Source organism: Fusarium solani, assembly GCF_023522795.1.
Source record: "Fusarium solani strain SB1 chromosome Unknown bctg00000005, whole genome shotgun sequence".
Classification (NCBI taxonomy): domain Eukaryota; kingdom Fungi; phylum Ascomycota; class Sordariomycetes; order Hypocreales; family Nectriaceae; genus Fusarium; species Fusarium solani.
In genome coordinates this window covers 3024931-3046803 of record NW_027072153.1, presented here as the reverse complement: position 1 = coordinate 3046803, position 21873 = coordinate 3024931, and the positions used below count along the sequence as shown (strand labels likewise).

Genomic DNA, 21873 nt, shown 5'->3' with positions numbered 1-21873 from the left:
AAGCAAGATATATCTAACTTGCTCGTTAAGGGTTGATATTAAACATGTAACTCTCTATGTATATTACAATGTGGCATTAACCATGCCCATATTATGTATGTCTTTTCCGATCCCCAGGAGATCCAACTCTCCCAGGCCGTTTAGAAAGGAACAGGGACATTGCGCTCAAGATATCCCCTCCACGTGGGTCTCTGGCGCTTAGAAGGAGCATCAGTGCTCTTCTGAAGATCCTCAATGGCACTGGCCCACTTGACAAGCTCAGCCTCAGCAAAGGCGGTCTGCATGATAGCCAGACCAAAAGGCATGCCAGACTCGGAAGAGTAACCACCGGGGATGGTGATGACGGGGTATCCAGCTTGGGCAGCGATCTGAGGAGCCTGGGCGACCTGAGGGGGACGAGAAGACCGGCGAGCTTCTTTCCCTTGTAGTTCAGAGCGTCGTCGATACCCTTGCGGCAAGAAGACACACAGAACTCGAGAGCCTGGAAGTAAGTCTCGTCCTGCTTTCCCTTGGTCTCAAGAGAAGCCAAGAATCCGTCCTGTCCAGAAGCAAACGCCGGGTGACCCTTGCCATCCTTGTAAGGATATCCACCCTCAGTGCCGTCAAACTCCTTGTTGAACTTGACGATATCCTCCAGGCTCTTGACGTTGGTGTTGCTGACCTCGGACAGATACGTCTTGATGTTGTTGTAAAAGTCGACCTTGATGTAGGTGTACTCGGACTCGTTGGGGAAGCCTCGGACGGAGCCGTAGTCCCAGTTCCAGCCGTCTGGGCTGACGAGGGTCTCGTAGTTGGTAATCTCAGTGCCGTTGATGACGGTAGCACCGGCAGACTTGATAAGGTCGACAAGCTCCAGAAGCTGCTTCTGCATATCCTCATCGGCGTAAACCCAGAAGCTCTCCCAAGGAAGACCAAAGACGGCGCCCTTGAGGGCCTCCTTGTCAGTGAGGTACTGGGCATATCCGCCCCGGGGAGTCTTGCCCTTCTGAGCAAGGGTGTAGTTGTCGCGCTTGTCAACTCCGTAGATGCCGTCGAGAACAAGGGTGGCATCCTTGACGGTGCGGGCAAAGGCGCCGACAGAGTCCTGGTGCTCACTCTCGGGGATGACGCCAGCACGGGAAGTCAGGCCGACAGTGGGCTTGAAGCCGACGAGGGCGTTGCGGTTGGCGGGGTTGATGACTTGAGAAGTGTTAGTCTTGGTCGTGTATCCGTTTTACTTGTACTCACCACTGCCATCAGTCTCGGTACCCAGAGAAAAGGCGATGGCGTTGGCAGCAACACCAGCACCGCTACCGGAAGAGCTACCACCAGGGTTCACAGTAAAGTTGTACGCGCTGCGAACCTGACCACCACGAGCAGAGTAACCCTCAGAGTAGTCATTGCTGCGCATATCAGCCCACTCACTCAGAGCAGCCTTGCCGAAAAGCACAGCGCCAGCCTCGCGGAGCTTCTTGACGACGTGCGCATCGCGGGGCACGACGCTACCGAGAAGAGCCCAGCTACCAGCGGTGGTCTCCAGGCTGTCCTTGGTTCCGATGTTGTCCTTGACGGTAAAGGGAATGCCGTGGAGAGGACCGCGGACCTTGCCTCGGGAACGCTCGGCATCGCGCTCGGCGGCGATGGCGAAGACGTCGGGGTTGACCTGCATCACGGAGCTGAGGCGATGTTAGTATTGCTTCACATAAAGAGACCAATGTTGCGCGACGTAAAAGAAGCGACGTCATTGGTATCATCGTAAACCTCAAGACTTACTTGATGTACTCCTGGGTCTGGTAAGTCCGGGTGAGATAGCAAGTCACCAGCTGAACAGAAGTGAGCTTGCCCGATCGCATCGCCTTTTGCATATCATCAATCGTAGCCTCCTCCAGCTTGAAGCCATTGCACTTCCCCATGGGGAACAGGTCCGCAGAACCAGCATTCTTCTGTAGAGGCAGCAAATTAGGCGCGTACGAGAAGAGAGGCTCCGTGGACGGCTTGGCTGCGAGAGCCTGCGCCGCAAGAAGGCCAGCGGCCAATTGCAACTTGGGAAGCATGATGAAGTACGATGCGATGCGACACAAAAGATGCAAAAAAGAGAGAAGGAAGTTCGTTAAAGATCTTCCCTAGCAAAGGAACACAACAAGGTTCACACGGCGCGGGTGGCGGCGGGTTCCAGAGAGAATTTGTAGCACCCACTCCCATTACGAGAGCGAGTGATTTCCCTACCCTTGCCCACCCACGCCAGGGTTCGCCGTCCGGGGGGTTCCATTCCAGGGACAGGGGCTTCGATGAGAGATTCCCTTCCCTTGCCGTCGGGGAACTCGAGGATCCGTACTCTGTAGGTAGACAGGCTGCCTACCGTCAGCTAGCGTAGCTAGTGCCAGCTGACGGACGCCCTTCCGCAGCGGATGAGCTTGCCGATGAGGGTCCCTCTAGCGGGAAGCGCGTTCATCGGGAATGAGGCCATTACGACTCTTGATAGTGGGGATGTTTAACTTTTTGCTCAGCCTGACATGACAAGGGTTGTGGCGATTGCAGGGATCAAGGCTGACGAACAGTGAGGGAGATGGAAGACTCGGCATGTCTTGGGATTGTCCATGCCGGATAAATGGCCATGTTTTCTGCAAGGTACGGATTGATCTTGCATTATGCCAATTTATTCTGCCTGTCAATTAATTGCAGTGCAATCAGCGCCCAAGGACCACAAACAGAGGGTTGCACAGCGTCAAGATGCGCTCGTAAACATGTTGATATCGACTGCCAATCAAACAAATAAACCATCCATTTTCCCAAATCCACGCTCATGAATCATACAAACATCGCTCTCTATTCGGATATCACTGGCTTTTCCACGACGACTCCCCATCACTCTGCTGTCCCCGCTGACTATCCTCCTTTATGCGGAAATCCACACTAACCAAGATCCCATCCGCACTGTTCTCGCTCTGATTATCCCTTTGGTTCTTGGTCCTAAACGCATTTATCCCCTCGGCCGAAGTATCTCTACTCGTCAGGACGTCGTGCTCGGGACGAAAGTTGAGCGATCGGAGGGCGTGGCTGCGGCTGTTGCTCGTGGGCTTTCCGTATCGAGAGTTGCCGTTGCTGTCTCCGGATGTCACGTCTCGTCGGAGGATGAACTTGTCGACTAGAGGTTTCAGGCCTGGTACGGATAGGGCGATGAGTGTGGCGCCGATCTCGCTGACTTCGATTGCCAACATGGGGTTATCTTGGACTGTTAGCTGTTGTATATAAAGAATCGGTGGTGCTGGCACTTACAGGCCCAGGACATGTCGGCATTCCATTGGCCCTCAATAACAAAGACAAGGCGTGTGATCGAAATCGCAATGACCCTGTTCCATCGTCAATACCCAGTCCCAACAGTATACCATCATCAAGGCGACTCACGATGTACCCGGCAAGAGAATGCACGCAAGCTGAATCTTGCGCTTGCGAGGCATCTCGAGAACCCGAAGCATAACAACCGGGATACCAAACAGCAGAAAATCGCAAAGCAGCGAAACCGACGAGTTGACGCTATACACGAGTCCCCATTGCAGACATGTGTACTTGTCGAATCCAGGCTGAAAGTCGTACGGCCACAGTCCAGTGACGGGGATGCAGTGGAAGATGAGAAGGAACAGCTGCGGGAGGTATCCGGCGATCAAGATACCCATAACAATCTTGATGGCAAGAAGAAGGCGGTCGTGAATGCTGCATAGTCGGTAGTAGAAGGCGAGACCCGAGATTCGGCAGAAGAGGAGTGTCGTCGTGTAGATGATGTGGGCGGCAAAGTCGAGCACCTCGGTCAGTTCGATCGTTGGCATATCGAGAACATATTGAATGTATTCAAAGTGTCGTCCGGATCCCAGATTGATAAGCCTGATACACATGCCCACGAAGGGAATGTAGCAAATCTATGACCGAGTCAGTTAAGTCATCTTGACTGGCACGAGAGATCGGCAGTCGTGGGTCAAGCCAGGGTGAGGAAGTCGACCAACAGAGTAATTCGCGAACAAGAAACACTTACCCATGATATCAACGTCAATGTATCGTCGAGTCCAAATCTTCGAATGAGGAATGCCCTCGATATGAGTCGTCCAAGGACAACAAGGCTCGTCAACACCGTCACAAAGACAATTCCCGCAATGGCCGGAGCGTCCTTGGTTTGGTTGAGATAATCAGCCGTAATACCCTTGGGAACCCGCCCGTCGGCAATGGCCCTAGCCACATCAGAGTCGGACATGACGGAAAGAAAACGAGCGTATGGTTGTTATATTTGTTCAGAGTCAACCAACTCCAAGAAAGGTCTCCATCAGGGAAGAGACAAATGCCTCAGGAGGTGAGACACAGGACCGCCAAACCCTTATACCAAGACCACTCACAACACCACTACCTCCCAGAATGCACCGCGTCAGGCCAAACTGCGCACTATCAATGCAAGCTTGACCTGTCCAGTTTTTTTTTCCTTTCTTTTCTGGCTATCGGTACAAGAGCCCACACACACCCGACTCTAGAAGCCGTCCTCGATGGGCGGCATCCCGCACCGTACCGAATCAGTTCAAGACCAGGGGGGGGACCACACACACCTCACCTGTCCTTCTTTTTTCTTCCTAACCAGTGTTAGCGGAAAGGAAAATGTCTTGCTCTTCGCCCAGTGACAGTCACGGCACACGGCAAGTGGAGGAGAAGGGCCTGTCTGGCCGCTCTCCCGGATGCGTGACGGTCGGAAATTAAAAACGGCGCAAACTCTAACATCCCGCTGCTGGTTCCGTGGGCTGTGCGAGGCCTAGAACGGCAATAGTTCTCAGGGATGAGGCACAGACAAGTTCTCCAGTACAAGGCTTGCCAAGCTGATTATCAGCTCATGACCGCATGGGTTACATCAAGGGCCGTTTCATGCTCGAGGTTATTTCTTCTTTGACAGGACCATTCCCACAAACAAAAGAACCCAACGCTGCATGCCAGACAATGATGAGCTTGACGCATTACCCACTTGAGCCTGTCTAGTGCCATGGTAACCCTGGCGATTGGCGCAAGGTACGAAGGAGGATCATCCCCAGCGGTGCCATTCCGCTGGGAGACAAAGTGGATTCAGGTCTGTTGGTTTGCTTCCCGCGGTTGCTTGGTTCCTGTCAGCTTCTGCCATCCATCTTTTTGCATGTCACTCGGGTTTGCCTATCGCCATCGCAAGACCATGAAACCTTTAAGCAAGCCACATATGTACGACCGTTGCATTTGTTGCTTTTTGTCGACTCACCCTCTTTATCGAGCGGAATATCGGTCCTTGTTAAATGTGCTGTGCCGCAGGTCCAACACTTGGCCTCACGTCAGTCTCCGTTTCCTTTCTTCTTTTCATATCCTCCATTCCTTCACCCACGTGAAATCTCAAGTCTCGCCCTCGGTCCCCGGATCGTTCGGGTCCATCCTGTATCCACTCGGTGCCAGAAACATCAAAAACCGCGTCAACATCCCCCCTGGTCATATCCGCCCCCTAGTCTCTCCACCCATGGATCCAATCCTCCCGGCCGTCAATCATGGTCAATGTCTCCTTCGCCCTACCAAGTGGATTCCGCGCTCGAGCCTCTCCTTGGTCCAGAATACCGCGACGCAAAGCATCTTTTAGTCACCATGAATCAAGTCTTGCCTCCTCAAACGGGCAATCCACGGCCGCTAGCCATTTGACTTCTCCTTCGAGACTGGTGGTGGCCGCCTTGATCGCTAGCGCACCCGGCACGAGGGGCTGGCGGAACACCCGATGGATCTAGCGCAGCCCCAAGAATGTAATGAGTCGCTGCTTAGCGTTTGACGGGATTGATAAAATCGGTATTATTCTCGTAGGATCCATTTCAGCTACAAACCTTCCGTATGCAGCTGCTTATCTAGGAAAAGCTTGTAGCAGTGAGTCTTGATCAGTGCTGAACACAGGCCTTTGGATGTCTTCTAGAAGCCGCGTTCAAGCGAGGTGAGGCGCATTCCAGTGAAACAGTGAGAGAAGCTATATAAGTCAAGCCAAATCTACTTGCGACATTTGGCCGAAGTTACATCTCAAGTGAGGTAATTGTGACCAACAAAAATGTTTTCCTGCCACGAGCCTCACAACCCCAGTCATTGTTGTCCTACCGATAGCAAATACCCAAGAGTAGCAACATCTTCTATTTATGACAGCATTGCTTTTGATTCATTTAACCATGAGTAGAAGGCAACGGCGAGCTGAAAAATGAAAGAGACGACTGCATATGAGCCAAAGTCGAGCCGTGCGGCATAACAACCGACTAAAGGCAAGCGACACCTTTTTTGAGAAAAGATCAAAGATTCAGTCAGAATAGTAGGAGCATCAAGTTCCTCGTAACCAGATTGCGCAAGTACGGGTAGGATACTAAGTCTGACCGGGACATTAAGAATAGAAATGGACGGAGAGCGGATGGAAAACGAAATGGCCTTGGTGATAACTGCACAATCAAGGTCATTATTTGTTTTCCAAAAGCTTAAACAAATAGAAAGAGGCCATAAGATATCCTTCATCAGCAGATAGGTTTGTGCAGAGAAGACTCTTTATCAAGGCCGATGTCCAACGTACTAGCTCAGCTTTTCAACGGCCTTTTATTACTTATTCCTCAACAATGGGCCAATGTCTTGTTCCAAGGCATTTGATACAGTCTTGGCGTGATTCGAGGGGACTATATCAGACTCTAACTATTCGCTCAGTCATCTCACCAAAGGGCCGGGCTTCAACTATAACAAAGAACACAATATCAACACCTCATAGCCTCAGATGTTAGCGCGAACACCGTGCTATGCCCGACTCGAGACTTTCTCAGGATAGGCTTCAGGGTATGTTGTAAAAGCCATCTGGTATGGGTAATATATGTTCTATTTTCGTAGTCGTTCCTCGTCGAAACTACCTTTCGCGCAATAAAAGATCTGTCATGCCCACACTTTGAAGAAATTCACAAAACTAATCCCATCTTTTGACAATTATTTTGGTGGCAAGATGCTAGTAAAATAAAAGGGCAAGAGCTATGAATCACAGGGGAGAGAGCCTCCACGCGACGCTTTCCACTCTAGGATGGACAAGCATCTGTCACTTCAATATCAAGAGACAGCAACCCCCTAACTATTATTCAAAGCGATACTCAGATTATTTGTCAGCCTCGAAACAACCCTAACAACGAGCTCGGCAATTCAGCTTAACCTGTTGCCTTATCTGTACCCCGTGCCGAATCTCATTATTCTTCCTGCCTACCCTGCGCAAGATGGATTCTTGATTCACAAAAGCAAGATAGCTTGGCATCTGTCAAACTCCATCCAATCTCACTTACACGTTTTCGTTTTGCGCTTTAATTCGCCTCCTTCATCACCACCGCTGTTGCCTGAGTATGACACGAGACTTGGATCAGATATATTAGCCCAACACTACTCCACGATGAGTCAAGCAAGGTGCCAGACGCAACCCCGTCGTAAGTATCAAGAGTGGCCGCAAAGCACAAGCCAACGATTTCACAAGGCAGACAACGATTCCCCTGTTCGTAATAAAGATGCATTACAACATCACTACATTACTGCTTTTCCCAAGGATAGGGCAATTAGAGGAGCGAAACTCACTCTTACTCCTTGAACGAGTCTCTGTTGGTTTGCATCTTGTGGTCAATCCGAGGCTAATCCTTTCACAACGCCGCATCCTGATGTTGTATTTCAATGAGAAAATGTTGTAACACATCGCTTCTTTTTTGAGTGGGAATAGTGTTGACTAGGAACTTGGACGAGAGGTTTGCTGACCTATCGGACTTTTCCTGTTTTCCGAACCTCCGAGTACTGTATAAGCAGCATCCCGATAGGAACAACTGATATTATAGACTTGGCTAGTGTTTGTAAGATGACCCCTCATGTGGTGCCATTTACCAACCGTAAGCATCCTGTCTCTTCAATTAACCGTGACAATGTGACTCACCTTGTGCATATCCCACTCAAAACGCCGGTCGAGTTATTAAGTGGCTGGAAAGTATACACAGATACTATGTTGAGAGTCGTTATACTGATTTGTCATCTAGAATAGTCTATTTGTCAGTACGTGATATTCGCAAGGTCTTGCACGGCGCACACCATCATGATTGCGTGCTATCGGAGTCTATATAGATAGCTGGCGGCATGCATTGCAAATACCCCTCAAACTACACTACTCCATCAGCATCATGTCTTCTTCAGCCAAAATTCTACTCGTCCTAGGTGCCGGCAAAAACATTGGCCATGGCGTCGCAAACAAGTTTAGATCTGCCGGCTATCGAGTCGCCCTTGTATCTCGAAGCGCAGATGACCGAAAGACAAACTCAGATGGCGACTTGACCCTCAAGGCGGACCTTAGCAAACCCTCTTCAGTTCCAGCCATCTTTGGGGCAGTCAAAGAGCTGCTTGGTGGACCCCCAAATGTCGTGGTTTACAACGCGGCTGCTCTCACTCCACCAACAGACCTTCAGAATCCCTTTACGGTCCCGCTCGAAAACTTTGAGCAGGATCTCAGCGTTCTCAACACCAGCGCCTATGTCGCTGCTAGAGAATCTGTTTCTGGTTTTGAAGCCATCTCAGCAGACATCCCTAGGGCTTTCATCTATACCGGCAATGGCCTTGCGGGCGCCACGGCGCCTATTCCTCTCTTCGTCACCCTAGGAACTGGCAAGAGTGCGGCAAGCTACTGGATTGGCTCAGCCTCTGGGTTTTACAAGGACAAGGGTTACAAGTGAGTCTGGCTTACATCCTATGTTTTTTCGGGTAGCTAATTTCTGCAGGTTCTACTACGCCGATGAGCGTAACTCCGAGGGCGGGGGTGTACCATTGGACAAGCTTTCTGGCGTTGGAGCTGGTGAATTTTACTGGGATCTCGCGGAGAAGAAGCAGGATATCCCATGGTTTGCGACGTTTGTTGCTGGGAAGGGTTATGTGCACTTTCCCAACTCGAGCAGGACATAGACTTTGAGGTCGGTTCTCCAGTCATAGAGCCTGTTGCTTATATATTTCTTTCAATGGTTGCAAGTATAATGCCAAAGAGCAAGCTCTCGGAACTGTAAATGATTATGCAGATGAGGTGTTACCGTCTCCGAAACATTCGCGATCATAACGACGCGTGTCTTTCCAAACCTCAAGACGCTGTTTCCAAGTTGTAAATGCGCTGTACCTGCATGCCGAGATGCTGTTTTAATTAAGTCGTGGTTTCATGTGGTTGAACAAGATGCTGGTTGGTGGAAACTTGACGATTCAACAAGGACCGTGAAACAGCGGAGCGTGTCATTCCGAAACTTTCTAGGAAACTCTCTTCATCTATATTAGAGACAACAATATGCCATCGGACCATCGGGCCGCGTGCGACTCCGCCCTCTGTGCAACTGCCGCCTACCACTTGCCTACCCCGGAGCGCCTAGAAGCCTTCTCCGCGGGTTCCGTGGCCTAACGGGGGATGCAGAGCCATTTTAACTTTTTACCGGCCTGTCAACTCCTGACAGCTTGCCTAAATTGGTAGGCTTACAGGGTTTTGAAACGACGTTGATTGCTTTGTTTGGCTGGCATTAATTTCCTTGAGTTTTAGCCTATTGCTGGACGGGACGATCCCTATTTCGTTGGGCGTCGGCCGTGTAACCTAAGATAAAGTACATAACCTCACGCCATCTACCGACTATTTTGCTATCTTACAAGCATTTTGTGTGCAGTCACTCCTTAGAATCGTTTTTCGAGTCAGAGACTCAAAATTTCATAGCCCAACATGGCTTCACTTTCGTTTCTCCTCTTTGGCCTGGCCGTCCAACTCGTCGCCGGCCAAACACCAGGCAACACACCTGAGGTGCATCCCAGGCTGGATACCTTCCGATGCACTGTTCTCGGCGGCTGCAAGAAGCACACAAACTACATCGTCGTCGAGTCAAGCCAGCACCCGATCCACCAGGCCACAAACAATCTTAGCTGCGGCAACTGGGGAGAGAAGCCAAACAGCACGGTGTGCCCCGATGCTGCATCTTGCGCCAAGAACTGTATCATCGAAGGAGTCCCGGATTATCAAGTCCAAGGAATTAGCACGTCCGGCACTGAGCTCCGCCTCCAGCAGATGCACAACAACCTGACAGTTTCTCCTCGAGTCTACCTTCTGGATGAGAACAAGCAAGAATACGACATCATGTATCTCACCGGGTCCGAGTTGGCCTTTGATGTCGAAATGTCAAAGCTGCCATGTGGCATGAACAGCGCTCTTTACTTCTCTGAGATGCTCAAGGATGGTGGCAAGAGCCTAAGCCCACACAACAAAGCCGGGGCGTACTATGGTACTGGCTACTGCGACGCCCAGTGCTTTGTGACCCCATTCATCAACGGAGTGGTGAGTATAATGTTTCCATTGTGCAATCATAACTAACATGCAACAAGGGTAACATCGATGGCTACGGCTCATGCTGCAATGAACTCGACATTTGGGAGGCCAATTCTCGAGCTACTCACATTGCGCCTCACCCATGCAATCAGACCGGCCTCTATGAATGTACCGGTGATGAGTGCGGTTCTGAGGGTGTATGCGACAAGCCTGGCTGTGGATGGAATCCAAACCGCCACAACAACACCGACTACTACGGACGTGGCGGTTCTTTCAAGGTCGACAGCACCCGAAAGTTCACAGTGGTGACCCAGTTCCTGGCCGATAAGAATGGCCACCTCACAGAGCTGCACCGACACTATGTGCAGGATAACAAGATCATCGAGAGCGCAGTCGTGACTCTCCCCGGAGTCCCCAACGTCAACTTCATCAACGACGAGTACTGCGTGGCTACCGGTGCCAACGCGTTCACTCGCCTAGGTGGCATGAAAGGCATGGGCGAATCCATGACCCGCGGAATGGTCCTCGTCATGAGTCTCTGGTGGGATGAGGGTGGTTTCATGAACTGGCTTGACCAGGGCGAGGCTGGACCTTGCAATGCCACCGAGGGCAGCCCTGCCAATATTCTCAAGATCCAGCCCAACCCGGAGGTGACTTTTAGTAACATCAAGATTGGAGAGATCAACTCGACTTTCTCTGTAGGCTCGGGGTACAGACGGGATGGGTTTGCAAGGGGATTGGAGAAGGGTCATGTGCGACATCACCTTCACCAGCATCAGCGTCGAGGCAGCTTCTAGACGTCGAGGCGTTGTATTCAGGGTGGTATTTTCAGTCTGCCCTCATTTTCATTGAACAGTACATGATTTGAGACTTCTTGGAAATACAGCACCGGCTTGAGGCCAACTCTTTTGACTACACGCCAAGACGACCCAGCCTATACCCATTGACATCTGACGGTTCCCTTATTCTTTATATAAGTTTCAAGTCTATTTTAACCTTTTCTCAAGGCCCTCGGTCTTATGTGATTTTGTTATCTCACCCTTAGTTTGGTTGGTGATTCTTGCAACCAGCAGATCCCAAGAAAGTCAACTGCAGTGCCCGCCAAAAAGAACCACTCTCTCTTAGTGAGGTCAGCTAAAACAGCAAAAAACATACAACAGCGGGGATTCGCTGGTCGTCACCGACCCAACTACTAATCCGCCCCTCACTGGCTTGTCTATGGGAGAGCGGACGGGATCCCGAATTTTCCAGTGGGTATGGTCGTATGTGGGAGACAGAGGAGCGGAAGCGGCATATGTGTGTGACGCATGGTGTTGACCAGTTCTAGGGTATCCTTGATGTTTTTTTTTTTGGTTACAAACAGAGACATTCATGGCAGGTGCCTGTCGATGTGTCTCAACTCAGACATTTGTGTGTGTGCTCGTTGATGGGACATATTCGAGCGTCACCCATACGACCAAGACCTGGGCATGTCAACCTTGTAAACTATGATGCTAAACGTTCCTTTATGGTAAAAACAGAACAAGGGTAAACACGTAGATAAGTAAGCTCCGATCTACACTCGATTCCATTTCCAGACAGAGTCTGCTAATTCACCTTGATGTAGCTGGCTTCTGAAGCATATGCCAGATGTTCAGCAGCGAGGATCACAATCTGGCAAAAATATGACATCTCAAATACTCTCGTCGTGTGTTTGAGCCTTAAAGCTGAGCTTCAGACATCAAATCGCTCAAAAGGGCGTAAAAACGTCAAAAAGAAAGAAAGAAAGGATCATGATCATGCTGGGGATCGAACCCAGAATCTTCTGATTCGTAGTCAGACGCCTTGCCATTGGGCCACACGACCTTGCTTGTGATTCGGCGTCGATATTGCAAACTAATCGTGGGGCTGCGGGGACTCCAGGAGAGCAAGTTGCCCTTGGTGAAGCAGAAGCGTCAAACCCTCAAGATGGTTGAATTTGGTCATGTTCTCGTTACGATACATGCCAAAACGATACAAGGAGAGATAGAGATGAATTAAGGTCTACTACCGCTAGAGCCTTTGGATAGAAGTCAAATCTTCCGGGCGAAGACAAGTAAATACAACTAAAACATTGAAGTATAATATACTGGGAAAGAAGCCAGAGGCTTTAAGAACCCAGTGGAATAGAAGGCAATCTTGTAATACCCGTCACAGCTGCCATGTAGAATCGCACTGAAACCCTATCCATAGCAGATCCAGACCTGGATCTTCTCAGTCTCAAAAGCCTAGGCTTCTCAAGAGGCCATGTTGGCAGTGCAGGTCTATATCTGAAAAATGCAGAAACCATCAATGCAGGCACATTGACGTGTAATACGGCACACCTCGTCGCCGTTTACTAGACAGTCGGGATGATCTGTGCACTGGGGCTCAGGGGGGGCAACCGAAGTTGTGGACGACGAGACAGATGACGTGGATACATCCGAAGACGAGGTTGGCGCCTCTGTGGTCTCTGAGGTGGTGAGAGATAAGGTAGACGATGTAGTATCCTTAGCCGTGGACGAGGTAGTGGCGATGGTCAGGAGAGTCGAAGTATCAGAAGTAGGCAGCGAGACCGAGGGCTTGGTCCCCGCAGACGAAACGGAATGAGGATAACACTTTGAGGCATGGGCAAGACCAGCAACCAACAAGATCAAGGTGCTTGTGAGAAGCTTAGATGAAACCATTATAGCGGTGGACAGATAGACGAGTGGGAGATTGAAGTGGAGGATGCAGGGTGAATTCGCCTGCAAAGATGCGGCTGGGCTCACTCTTAAATACTCGTTCAATATTGTCCTGTTTTCCAATCGTTGGTGGCGCGCTCTTCGGATCCAGCTGCATAAGCCAATCTCCCTACGATAGGAGCACAGAGACTCGGCCGAGGTGCATGGGGCTGTGTGGAGATGCTGCCTTTGCTGCGAGATACCCGCGAGCCGGGGGTGACACGGTTGATCCATCACACACCCAAGTGTCTTGCTAATATCGCCGGGCCGCTGCAAGTCTCTCAAGGTTCCGTGATCTTCATGCTGCGGGATGGGAAACAAGCCGAGGACCTGCATGACGCGGCAGGGAGCTGGGCAAGAGAGCCGGGGTTTCAATGGATCTTGTTCTTTCTCTCATGATATATATTGGCACAGTAATTTAGTTCTTGAGTTCCCACAGACTAGTTAATACACATGCCTGCCCTTCTACTATATCCGTCAAAACAAAGGTCCTGGCAGTTCGATTTCTTGAGAAAACTAGAAAAAAAGCAACAAAGGGAATCATAAATGTTTGTCACACGCCACCTTTCAATATTTAAAATACGTGTCTCAAATGTTCAAGATTAAAGTACCCGCCGCTCGATTTCCCGAACCAAACATTTTCAATCTCATAAGCCATGCCGACTCTGCTCCACTCCTCCGGCTTGAAGCCGTGAAGGTTGGGCTTGGTGGCAAACATTCGCCGACTTTGGTTTCCACCAAGGCAGGGCGTAGAATTGTTATTGATTCAGTCACATTTCTTATAGTAGTAAATAAGACAGGCTTTGATGCTGACATGAGAGGAAACTCAATCTCCCTAGTATGTAATATCGGTCTAGAGACTGGAGAGTAAATCTCTGGATTGGTTGCTACACTCGCATATACTGAGCAGCAAGACCGAGCTGCCAAGCTCGAGAACAGGACCTTCAGTTATGAGAGTGACACACACCAGCGATCCTTGGCGTGATCGGAATCTGTCACGGTAACAAGGATATCATGACGTCCCTCTGGTGTCTCGGCTCATGGAGTGTCACGGCAGACATCCATACCGATACCGCTGCTGTTTGCTCTGTCACGCACCCGAGTGTCTCCGTCCCGATCTAAAAATCCCGAGATCGGCCTGGCATCTCTTATGAGAGCGTCGAGTGGCCCTCTCTGTCTACCAAATAGTCGGCCTCGCGGATAAGACGTGGCTGACTCGGGAGTCGGGCAATTCCAAGTGAACTGTCTGACTGCATGGGAACATTGAATCATGGTGTTTTAGATGACTCCCTGGTCTCTCGTATTCGAGAATGCAGTAGCTGGATGGCTCAAATAAACTTTCCACTGAGCGGTCAATGCTATTGAGGGCGGGAGAAGACAGCGCTGATGCTTTTTGTGTGGCCCGGATACTCGATCCTCATTCAACAGCCGAACTAGTCACAGCCACTATTAGGCATTTTCCTAACTCTTTTCTATCTCAATTGATCTCGATAGAATGTGGAAAACGAGATGTTGCGGGCAGAAAGAAGTCTCCCAGAAGTCCAAGCAAGTCCACCCTGAAGAATCCAAATGATGATCCAACGCCTTGCGTGCTGAAAACCCATCCCCGAACCTAAACCTGAACCTGCCCAACCGCAAAAGCCCAATATCCTCAACAAGCTGTATAGGCAAGACTGGTCTACACGTAAGCGGCACAGAGACCATTTATGCATGAACAGATAGCGCCTCTGAGACAGATAGGTCTATCCTGACAATCGGCATCGGTGGAGCACCAGTTAGGGTCAGGGGGGACAATCGAGGTCGTAGTGGAAGCAACAGATGTCGTAGATGCCTCGCTGCTTGCCGAAGAAGTAGTCGTGATGGTGATCAAAGTCGAGGTATCGGATGTAGGTAGCGCGGTAGTGGATTCTGTGATCGTGGCTGAAGAACTCGAGTCGGCTGGACGGCAATTCGCCGCGTGGGCGATGCCGATGGCCAGGAACGTCAAGGCACTTGTGAGGAGCTTGGAGGAAATCATTGTAACGGTGATGGATGCGACAGTGACGGATCGAGTGGAACAAAGAGAAGTCGAACAAGATCCGAGAAGCGGCTGAGCTCTCTTTTTCAACACGTCTTGCGCGTTTCTCCTTATCGTCTGCAGGTGTTAGCTTCGTGAGCTAGCAGGGGGTACGGAGCTGAACCAACAGGTGTGTCTGGCGCAGGCGAATGCTAGAGACTTGGCTGTGGATGGGGGCGACAGGACGCCCAGCACCGGGCTCACTACCGGCCGGAAGCCCTCTCAACGGCCCTTCCACAAAGTGCTGCAAGCTTCACGCTTTTGATGTCAAGATGAAACTAGGAGAAATTCCAGCGAACGGGCTGCATGACAGCTCGGCGTGGCGTGAGCGCCTATTTCGAGCATAATTCCTACCTTATTTATACTCCATTATCTGGATATACACTCTACGGGATGTGCCATTTCTGCTACTATCGTGGCATCAACTTCCAGTCAACTTTCCCCTTTCTTCCGCTTTGTCCACCTCTCTGCCTTTGCAAATCATCACTGCTGCCCAGATTAATACCCTGCGACAAGTTAGGGATCGCAAAAACTTACGAGAAATTGCAATTTCCACAAACGTTAGTGGCGCGCCACAATCAATAGTTTCGTTTTCAGCGCCTCCACAACCGAGTTCCGAACCAAGCATTTCATCACCACTTTTAACCATCAGTTCCACTCCTCCACATCCAAAATACTTAAATCGACATTGCTCCGTGTGGTACAGCGGTTAAGTAGATGCGATTTGGTTGCTGACTTGATTTCTAACGGAGCGCCTGTGGTGTGAGTCACCGGTGAGCCCGAGGGGGCTATTGACGGCCTGTTTTGTTACTTGCCTTCCAGGCAGCGGGCCAGACAAATACTTAGATTGGCAATGTGTCAACAGTTTCCGTCTTTGATGTATCGATGGGACGTTGCTGCCTGCAGTTCATGTTCGCGGCTCAAACCTCAACTCGAGCTGGTCAAAACTCAGCCAGTATCCAAGCTCATAAAAGAACTGCAGTCTCTCCTTCATGCCGTCGGAGAGCGGTCGCTCTCTGTCCCTCTTGTAGCTGTCAATTCAAAGTAAACATGCAAAGTCTCGACTTCAAGTCCCAAGAAAGGGGGCATCTCTTATACTCTGTTGACCAAATCCTTTGCCTCAGAACGATCTCCGATGATTCTTCACCTCATCACCAAGAACAAGTGCGAGTGAGAATCAAGAAGCTAGAAACAGAATGGACATTCTCCTGCGGTATGCTGGTGGAAATCCTCCCCGACTCGGCACGACAACTAGGCCTAGACGAAGGAGCGCAGGCGTTCCTCAAGCTCTTTGATCGAAGATTTGCACACTCGCTCCGCAAGTGGGAAAGGGTCGATCCATGGCCCACCGACATTGAGGAAGAATTTCTGCACAAGCTCAAGTCAGGGGATCTTCAGGATTTTCTTAGCAGGCTTCAGGCCGAGGAAGACTCTGAGGAAGATGACGATGAGGACAACTGGGATGCAACTGAGAACGAGGCTTCCCTTGCCGATATGATGCTCAACTACTTTCGGGCTGAAGTTGCAACATATTCCGCTCTGCAAAAGCACCAGGGAGACTTAATTCCGCGCCTTTTTACCCAAGTCACTCTCCAAGTGGTCCAACCCAACACCTCTCTCGACGAGCAGCAGCAGGATATATGCCTGGTGAAGGGCATCTTGCTCGAATATCTGAAAGGCTTCACCCTATCTTCTCTCAAAAAGTCAGCTCCACGTTCCTCGTGGCAGAACATTGTAGATCAAGGAATTCGAATAACCCATGTTCTGGGAGACAACAATATTCTCAACACCGACGTTCGGCCCGACAATATGATGGTCGTCCCTCGAGGAAACGGAGAGTACCGAGTGTGCATGATCGATTTCGGCCATTGCAGAATGCGCCGAGATGACGAGCCTGACCATGATTGGGGGCGAGCAAAGTGGTTTCAAGACGAGGAGGGTGCCATTGGGGTAGTTATGAGGGGGGCTCTAGCCAAGGTTGGATTTCAGCTTCACTATAAAAACTCTGGGAGATATCTAGAATGGGCACCCGGTGAGGATGATTAGTGGACATATTGATGTATCTGAACAAACTGGCAAGTTTGCTAAAGATAGTCATTGCTTTCCTCGTAATGTCTCTGCTTGGTAACCTCGTATCTCACAAAATGCATGAGTTGCGGAATAATGCAGATGAACAATGGAAAAGTGAGAAAAAGAGAACAGGGAATCATAGATAAAAGCATGATCAAATACGCCAAGAGCTATAGGTACCGTCCTGATATGTTTCACTCGTCCTTTCATTCGTATTCAGCACGCAAAACCCCCATGGGCCCTTCCTGCGTGGAGAGAATCAGTCATCGAATATTGAGAAGTAATGACCAGCATGACCAGTCTCGCCATCGTCATCTCGAAGATTCTTTTAATCAAATAAGTGTCTATCACAGAAAGAAAGCTAGACAAGAATTACCTCATCAAGACCCAGATCTCCAAGCTCCATCACTTTGCAGGTTTGCTGCTCTCGCCAGGCCGATCTCCGTTGATCTGTCCATAATTCGGTGCAACGTATCCAGCCAGCGCGCAGATGCAGTGCGTGCCAGGCTGAGGCTTGCAAGGACGAATCTGACGGGGAGATGTGAGGGAGCCGTTCCTCTTTGCCATAATGAGATTTCTGTCAGCCTTGTGGACCGGTGGTATAAGAATGTGCCTCGTCGTCGTTGAACTCGAGATGAGAGGTTCAACCCCACTTCAGCAGAGGATCTCTCCTTCTTTATACCTACCAGCATGTACGTGCCTAAACAGACAGGCTTCATGCCCAGAGCCTGGTCTTAAGGTACCTAAGCACACGAGCAGGGCGAACCAACTCTGCGGGGAAGCGTGCGCTTACAGGCAAACGCGCATGTTGTACATTAACAAAGGCATGCCTTGCAGCTGTTGTGGCGGCCCAATGTCTCGGCGGCTCACTTTAGGCATCAGCTGTTGTGTATTTCGTAAATGAGGCGGTTTGGGCCAATGAGGCTGGATCGCCATTGACGAGTGAGACGACACCGAAAACTTCGGTGTATGCAAGGTCATCCATATGACGCAACTATCATGTTAGTTTTGTACTTTGGTGTTCTATGCTCTGATCTTTGTCCAAAGGGGGACCGTTGGATTATCAGCGACTTATCGCAGCAGCTTGCGCGCTACTCACTTTAGCTGTGCTATCTGGCGTGCACATTCCAAGACAAAGAGAGCACGTCGGATTGCATGGACAACTGAGCGGCTCCATTACTACCTTAAGACGAAATATCTAGTTCCAAATGAGCGCGTGGGTTAAGAAGGTTGAACCCACTGGGTTCTTGAGCTCCCTTCACCATCAGGATCTTCACCTCACTTAAGTACCGCTCTGAGGGCTACGCCACTCAACACCATCCAAAGTCGTAGTAAGACTACCAGTCGAAGTCAAATCATTGATCATGACATCAATGTTGGCATGAAATCCACCCGGGCTCGTCTTCTTGGCTCCCTTTACAGCTCCCGTCTGACGAATGTCCGAATACCAATCGAAGGAAAAGTCGGTCAGTCTCTCAACAGACCCCGTCACGCTCTCGTCCCCATTGAGGAAGCTCTTGCCGTCGAGCGAGTAGTTCTTGTACACGACGCTGATGGTTCCAATCTCGGGTGCCTGGCCCCAGGTGATGTTGACCTTGGCCTCACCGGAAGCCTTGCCGTAGAGTGTGTAGATACCTCCCGCCAAGCCCGGCGTAGGAGTAACCTGGGATCCTGGAACGTACGGGACGCCCCAGGGAATGGTATCGGAGTGCTCCTTCACCGGTGCAGGAGGGCTTGGGTTGCGGCTAGTAAAGGTTGCAATATACATGCGATAGTTGCGGCCACCTTGCTCCTTGGATGGGTAGCAAGGGAGAGGGTTGGAGCCGCCACAAGAAGGAGAGACGGTGTGAGTCTGCCAAAAGACGAGCTGTCTGCTATCAGGGGACCATCGTGGATCAGCCATACCGTTCCACTCAGGGTCGTTGACCGCGCCACTTCCAGGAACGCCGTTGTTATCCCCGTTGATCTTTTGACCATAGTAGTTACCACGGTCACCGTAAAAGTCGAGCAGATACGGCTGGAAGAACCGACGAAGACCATTGTTGCGAGACGACGCTGGAAGAATACCACCAACAATATCAACCAAAGGCGGAATTCCTCGCATGCCAGCAATAAACATGTTGCGGCCACTTCCACGAGTATCCATAACAGCCATCCACTTGTTATCAGGCGAGAAAGCCAGAGGATCGGGATACTCAGGGTGGTTGGTAAGACGGCGGACAACTCCAGTCTGAAGATGAACAGCAAAGACATCGTTGTTGCAACTCTCAATGTTGCTTCCGACATAGGTGAGCTCTGTTCCATCGCCATTGAAGCCGCGAGCCTCGCCCACAGAGATGGCCTGAGGGTTCAAAGAAAGAACCTTACCCTTGGCCGTGATGGGGGCGACTCCTTTGGGATTGTGCAGAATGGTAACCTTTTCTAGGTCATATCGCGGCGCTAGGGGAGTTCCAGTCTTTGGCGAAGGGTTGAATACAAGTCGTGAAAAGTAGGCATACTGTCCAATACTGCCACTAGCAAAGGTGAAGGAGCTAAACTCGAGATGGACATTATCCGGGTGCAGTCGCAGCTCGCGAATATCACCGCTCGGGCCGGAACCGTCGGCAGCAACATTCCAGCGGAGAGGGTAGATATGAGTGTTCTCTGGCTTACAGCTCTCGCTCGTCAACTGGTTGGTGCCACAGTCAAGGATGTTGTGTCCGATGAGAAGACGTTTGCCATCCTTGAAGGCCTGAGGATAGTCGTACTTGACGCTAATGCCAACGGCGTTCTCCTCAGGAACACCACAAGTGATGCACTTCCAGGGGTCCCCGTTAGGAAACGTCTTGCCATCCGTCTTGACGATGATGACCTGCGGGCCAGAGTAGATGCTTCCCGCAGCCGGAGCAGCAGGCGCACCAGTAAAGGTGACCATGGCGATAACATGCTTTCCATCAGGTAAAAAGTCGCCAGACTGGAACGTTTCAAAGACGCCGTTAGCCAGACATCCTGTTCCGCGAGAGTTGATCTGCTTCGTGCAAGCACCGACGTCGTCGCTGGGCGAGATGGGAGGAAGAGGTAGTTGCTTGAGGGTGATGGGCTCAGGAGAAGGAGGGTTTGGAACAGAAGCAGGAGGAGTAGAGACGGCAGCAGCGTGAGCAGTCTGGCCTACGCTACCACAGAGGAGAGCGTAGACAGTCGCTTTGTCAAAGAAGTGCATCTTGCTGAAAGTGTTCCCTAGACAGAGGGCCTGCAGAACTTGAGAGGGGCCTGCCGAGTGTCTAATACATCAACTTACACGATTCTTACCTCTTATATATACATTTTCTTCTTGGTCCCTATCGTTGGTGTAGTTCATCCTGTCTTGGAAACCATGCGATGCTATACTCGCATACCTCGCTCCTTTCCGAGAGCGCGTACCCCAAGGAGTCGGGATTCGGAAAACCCCTGCTAGAGCGACGCTATATACTCATCAACTCCACCACATCACGCCCGGCCTGACTTATTATTGCCTTACTTGGTATCAGCCCCGCTCAATAGTTTACTCGCAGCTGAGGTTTTGTGCCTGAACATCCCGTCTATGTGCCAAGCCTCTGGCTTCCAGACCCGTTGCCATACAGTTCTCCCACGGAATGCAAGGCTCGAGGGCATACAGGCCAGCCAGAAGGACATTATTTGAGAGCTATTCATTTCTGGACCTATGTCATCTATTATACCAAATGAAAATCAGAAGTCCTGGAGAGACTACTAAATGAACTATTGGAGATGCCATCACGGCGAGGAGGAAGATACCGCTGATGACAATTCAGCAAGCTTACAAAGGTGAAATACATAACAGGGAGAAATAATACGTGATTGAATATGTTCGGTCCTCTTTGCCCCGAATCGACCGCTGTTCGTGACATCCCTCGGCATCCCACCGGACGAGCTTCTTGCATATGCCATGAGCTCACCGCGTGCGCCAAGCTTCGTTGAACTTACCACATATGCCATCTACCTTGTATAGCCATGCAAACCTCTACCGCCTCTTCGGTTAGTCTATTTAGCCGACAACTCTATCCCTCCTTCGGTGCAGATGACCCGAGGAATCGTGGGGTATGTTGCCTGTCCTGATCTTCTCCGCATTCAAGTTGCCAGTCAGAGAGCGGCGGAATACGAGGCGGAAAACCCTTGTTCGAAAAGTCACCGGCCACACTTCAAGGTAGTATCATCGTTCCATCTGCTCACGAGGTCACCATCGTTAGGATTACTTCGCGGACCGACCCCATGGGGCTTTCCCCGGTCATCCCCACGGGGTATAGATCCAAACTTGTCTTGGTTAGTGGTGAAAGTCACCCCAAGGACCCGGGTGTAGGGAGTGGTATTGACTAGTAGGCATCTTGCACGGCGGGACTCTTTCGCTCGCCAACTCGGCCTATCGATTAGCGAGGACCTGTGGACACAGAGGTGAATTCGACGGCTCCAAGAATGATGTTGGATTAGAGGTACCTAAGACTCGATTTGTTTCTTCACTGCAACCTTAACTCGTGCTGAACTCTAAGCGGCGTCAACTACCGCCATTAGGCTACGTCAGCTGACTTTTCACATGACAGCGTGCTCTTCACTGCGATTTTAACCTGCCCCGAGCGGACTGCTCAGACTCGGTCCTTCAACTCGTGCTCTGGAGAGGGACAGTCATGGCTTCTCCAGTTCTTAGGTCCAACCAGTTCAACCTTCCATAAAAC

The 21873-nt window shown here is 50.6% G+C and overlaps 7 protein-coding genes across 7 annotated transcripts; 3 read left to right on the top strand and 4 right to left on the bottom strand.

Annotated features, from left to right (window-relative positions):
- Window positions 1–140: 140 nt before the first annotated feature.
- MRS44_009417 (uncharacterized protein) lies at window positions 141–2033 on the bottom strand (the record flags this gene model as incomplete). Its single annotated transcript, XM_065621281.1, has 4 exons — window positions 141–421; window positions 469–1179; window positions 1228–1655; window positions 1753–2033. 4 exons carry the CDS (start codon window positions 2031–2033, stop codon window positions 141–143), a joined length of 1701 nt encoding a protein of 566 aa, XP_065477353.1.
- Window positions 2034–2816: 783 nt separating this feature from the next.
- Window positions 2817–4222, bottom strand: MRS44_009416 (uncharacterized protein; the record flags this gene model as incomplete). Its single annotated transcript, XM_065621280.1, has 4 exons — window positions 2817–3211; window positions 3256–3329; window positions 3385–3893; window positions 4007–4222. The coding sequence occupies 4 exons, from the start codon at window positions 4220–4222 to the stop codon at window positions 2817–2819; spliced, it is 1194 nt and encodes a 397-aa protein (XP_065477352.1).
- A 3946-nt stretch (window positions 4223–8168) lies between these two features.
- MRS44_009415 (uncharacterized protein) lies at window positions 8169–8940 on the top strand (the record flags this gene model as incomplete). Its single annotated transcript, XM_046282766.2, has 2 exons — window positions 8169–8710; window positions 8760–8940. 2 exons carry the CDS (start codon window positions 8169–8171, stop codon window positions 8938–8940), a joined length of 723 nt encoding a protein of 240 aa, XP_046125363.1.
- Window positions 8941–9727: 787 nt separating this feature from the next.
- Window positions 9728–11121, top strand: MRS44_009414 (uncharacterized protein; the record flags this gene model as incomplete). Its single annotated transcript, XM_046273141.2, has 2 exons — window positions 9728–10333; window positions 10381–11121. The coding sequence occupies 2 exons, from the start codon at window positions 9728–9730 to the stop codon at window positions 11119–11121; spliced, it is 1347 nt and encodes a 448-aa protein (XP_046125364.2).
- Window positions 11122–14722: 3601 nt separating this feature from the next.
- Window positions 14723–15061, bottom strand: MRS44_009413 (uncharacterized protein; the record flags this gene model as incomplete). The annotated part of the gene is made up of 1 exon (XM_046277744.2): window positions 14723–15061. One exon carries the CDS (start codon window positions 15059–15061, stop codon window positions 14723–14725), a length of 339 nt encoding a protein of 112 aa, XP_046125365.2.
- A 1089-nt stretch (window positions 15062–16150) lies between these two features.
- MRS44_009412 (uncharacterized protein) lies at window positions 16151–17146 on the top strand (the record flags this gene model as incomplete). Its single annotated transcript, XM_046273142.2, has 1 exon — window positions 16151–17146. One exon carries the CDS (start codon window positions 16151–16153, stop codon window positions 17144–17146), a length of 996 nt encoding a protein of 331 aa, XP_046125366.2.
- A 1306-nt stretch (window positions 17147–18452) lies between these two features.
- MRS44_009411 (uncharacterized protein) lies at window positions 18453–20369 on the bottom strand (the record flags this gene model as incomplete). Its single annotated transcript, XM_046279741.2, has 1 exon — window positions 18453–20369. One exon carries the CDS (start codon window positions 20367–20369, stop codon window positions 18453–18455), a length of 1917 nt encoding a protein of 638 aa, XP_046125367.2.
- Between the last annotated feature and the right edge of the window lie 1504 nt (window positions 20370–21873).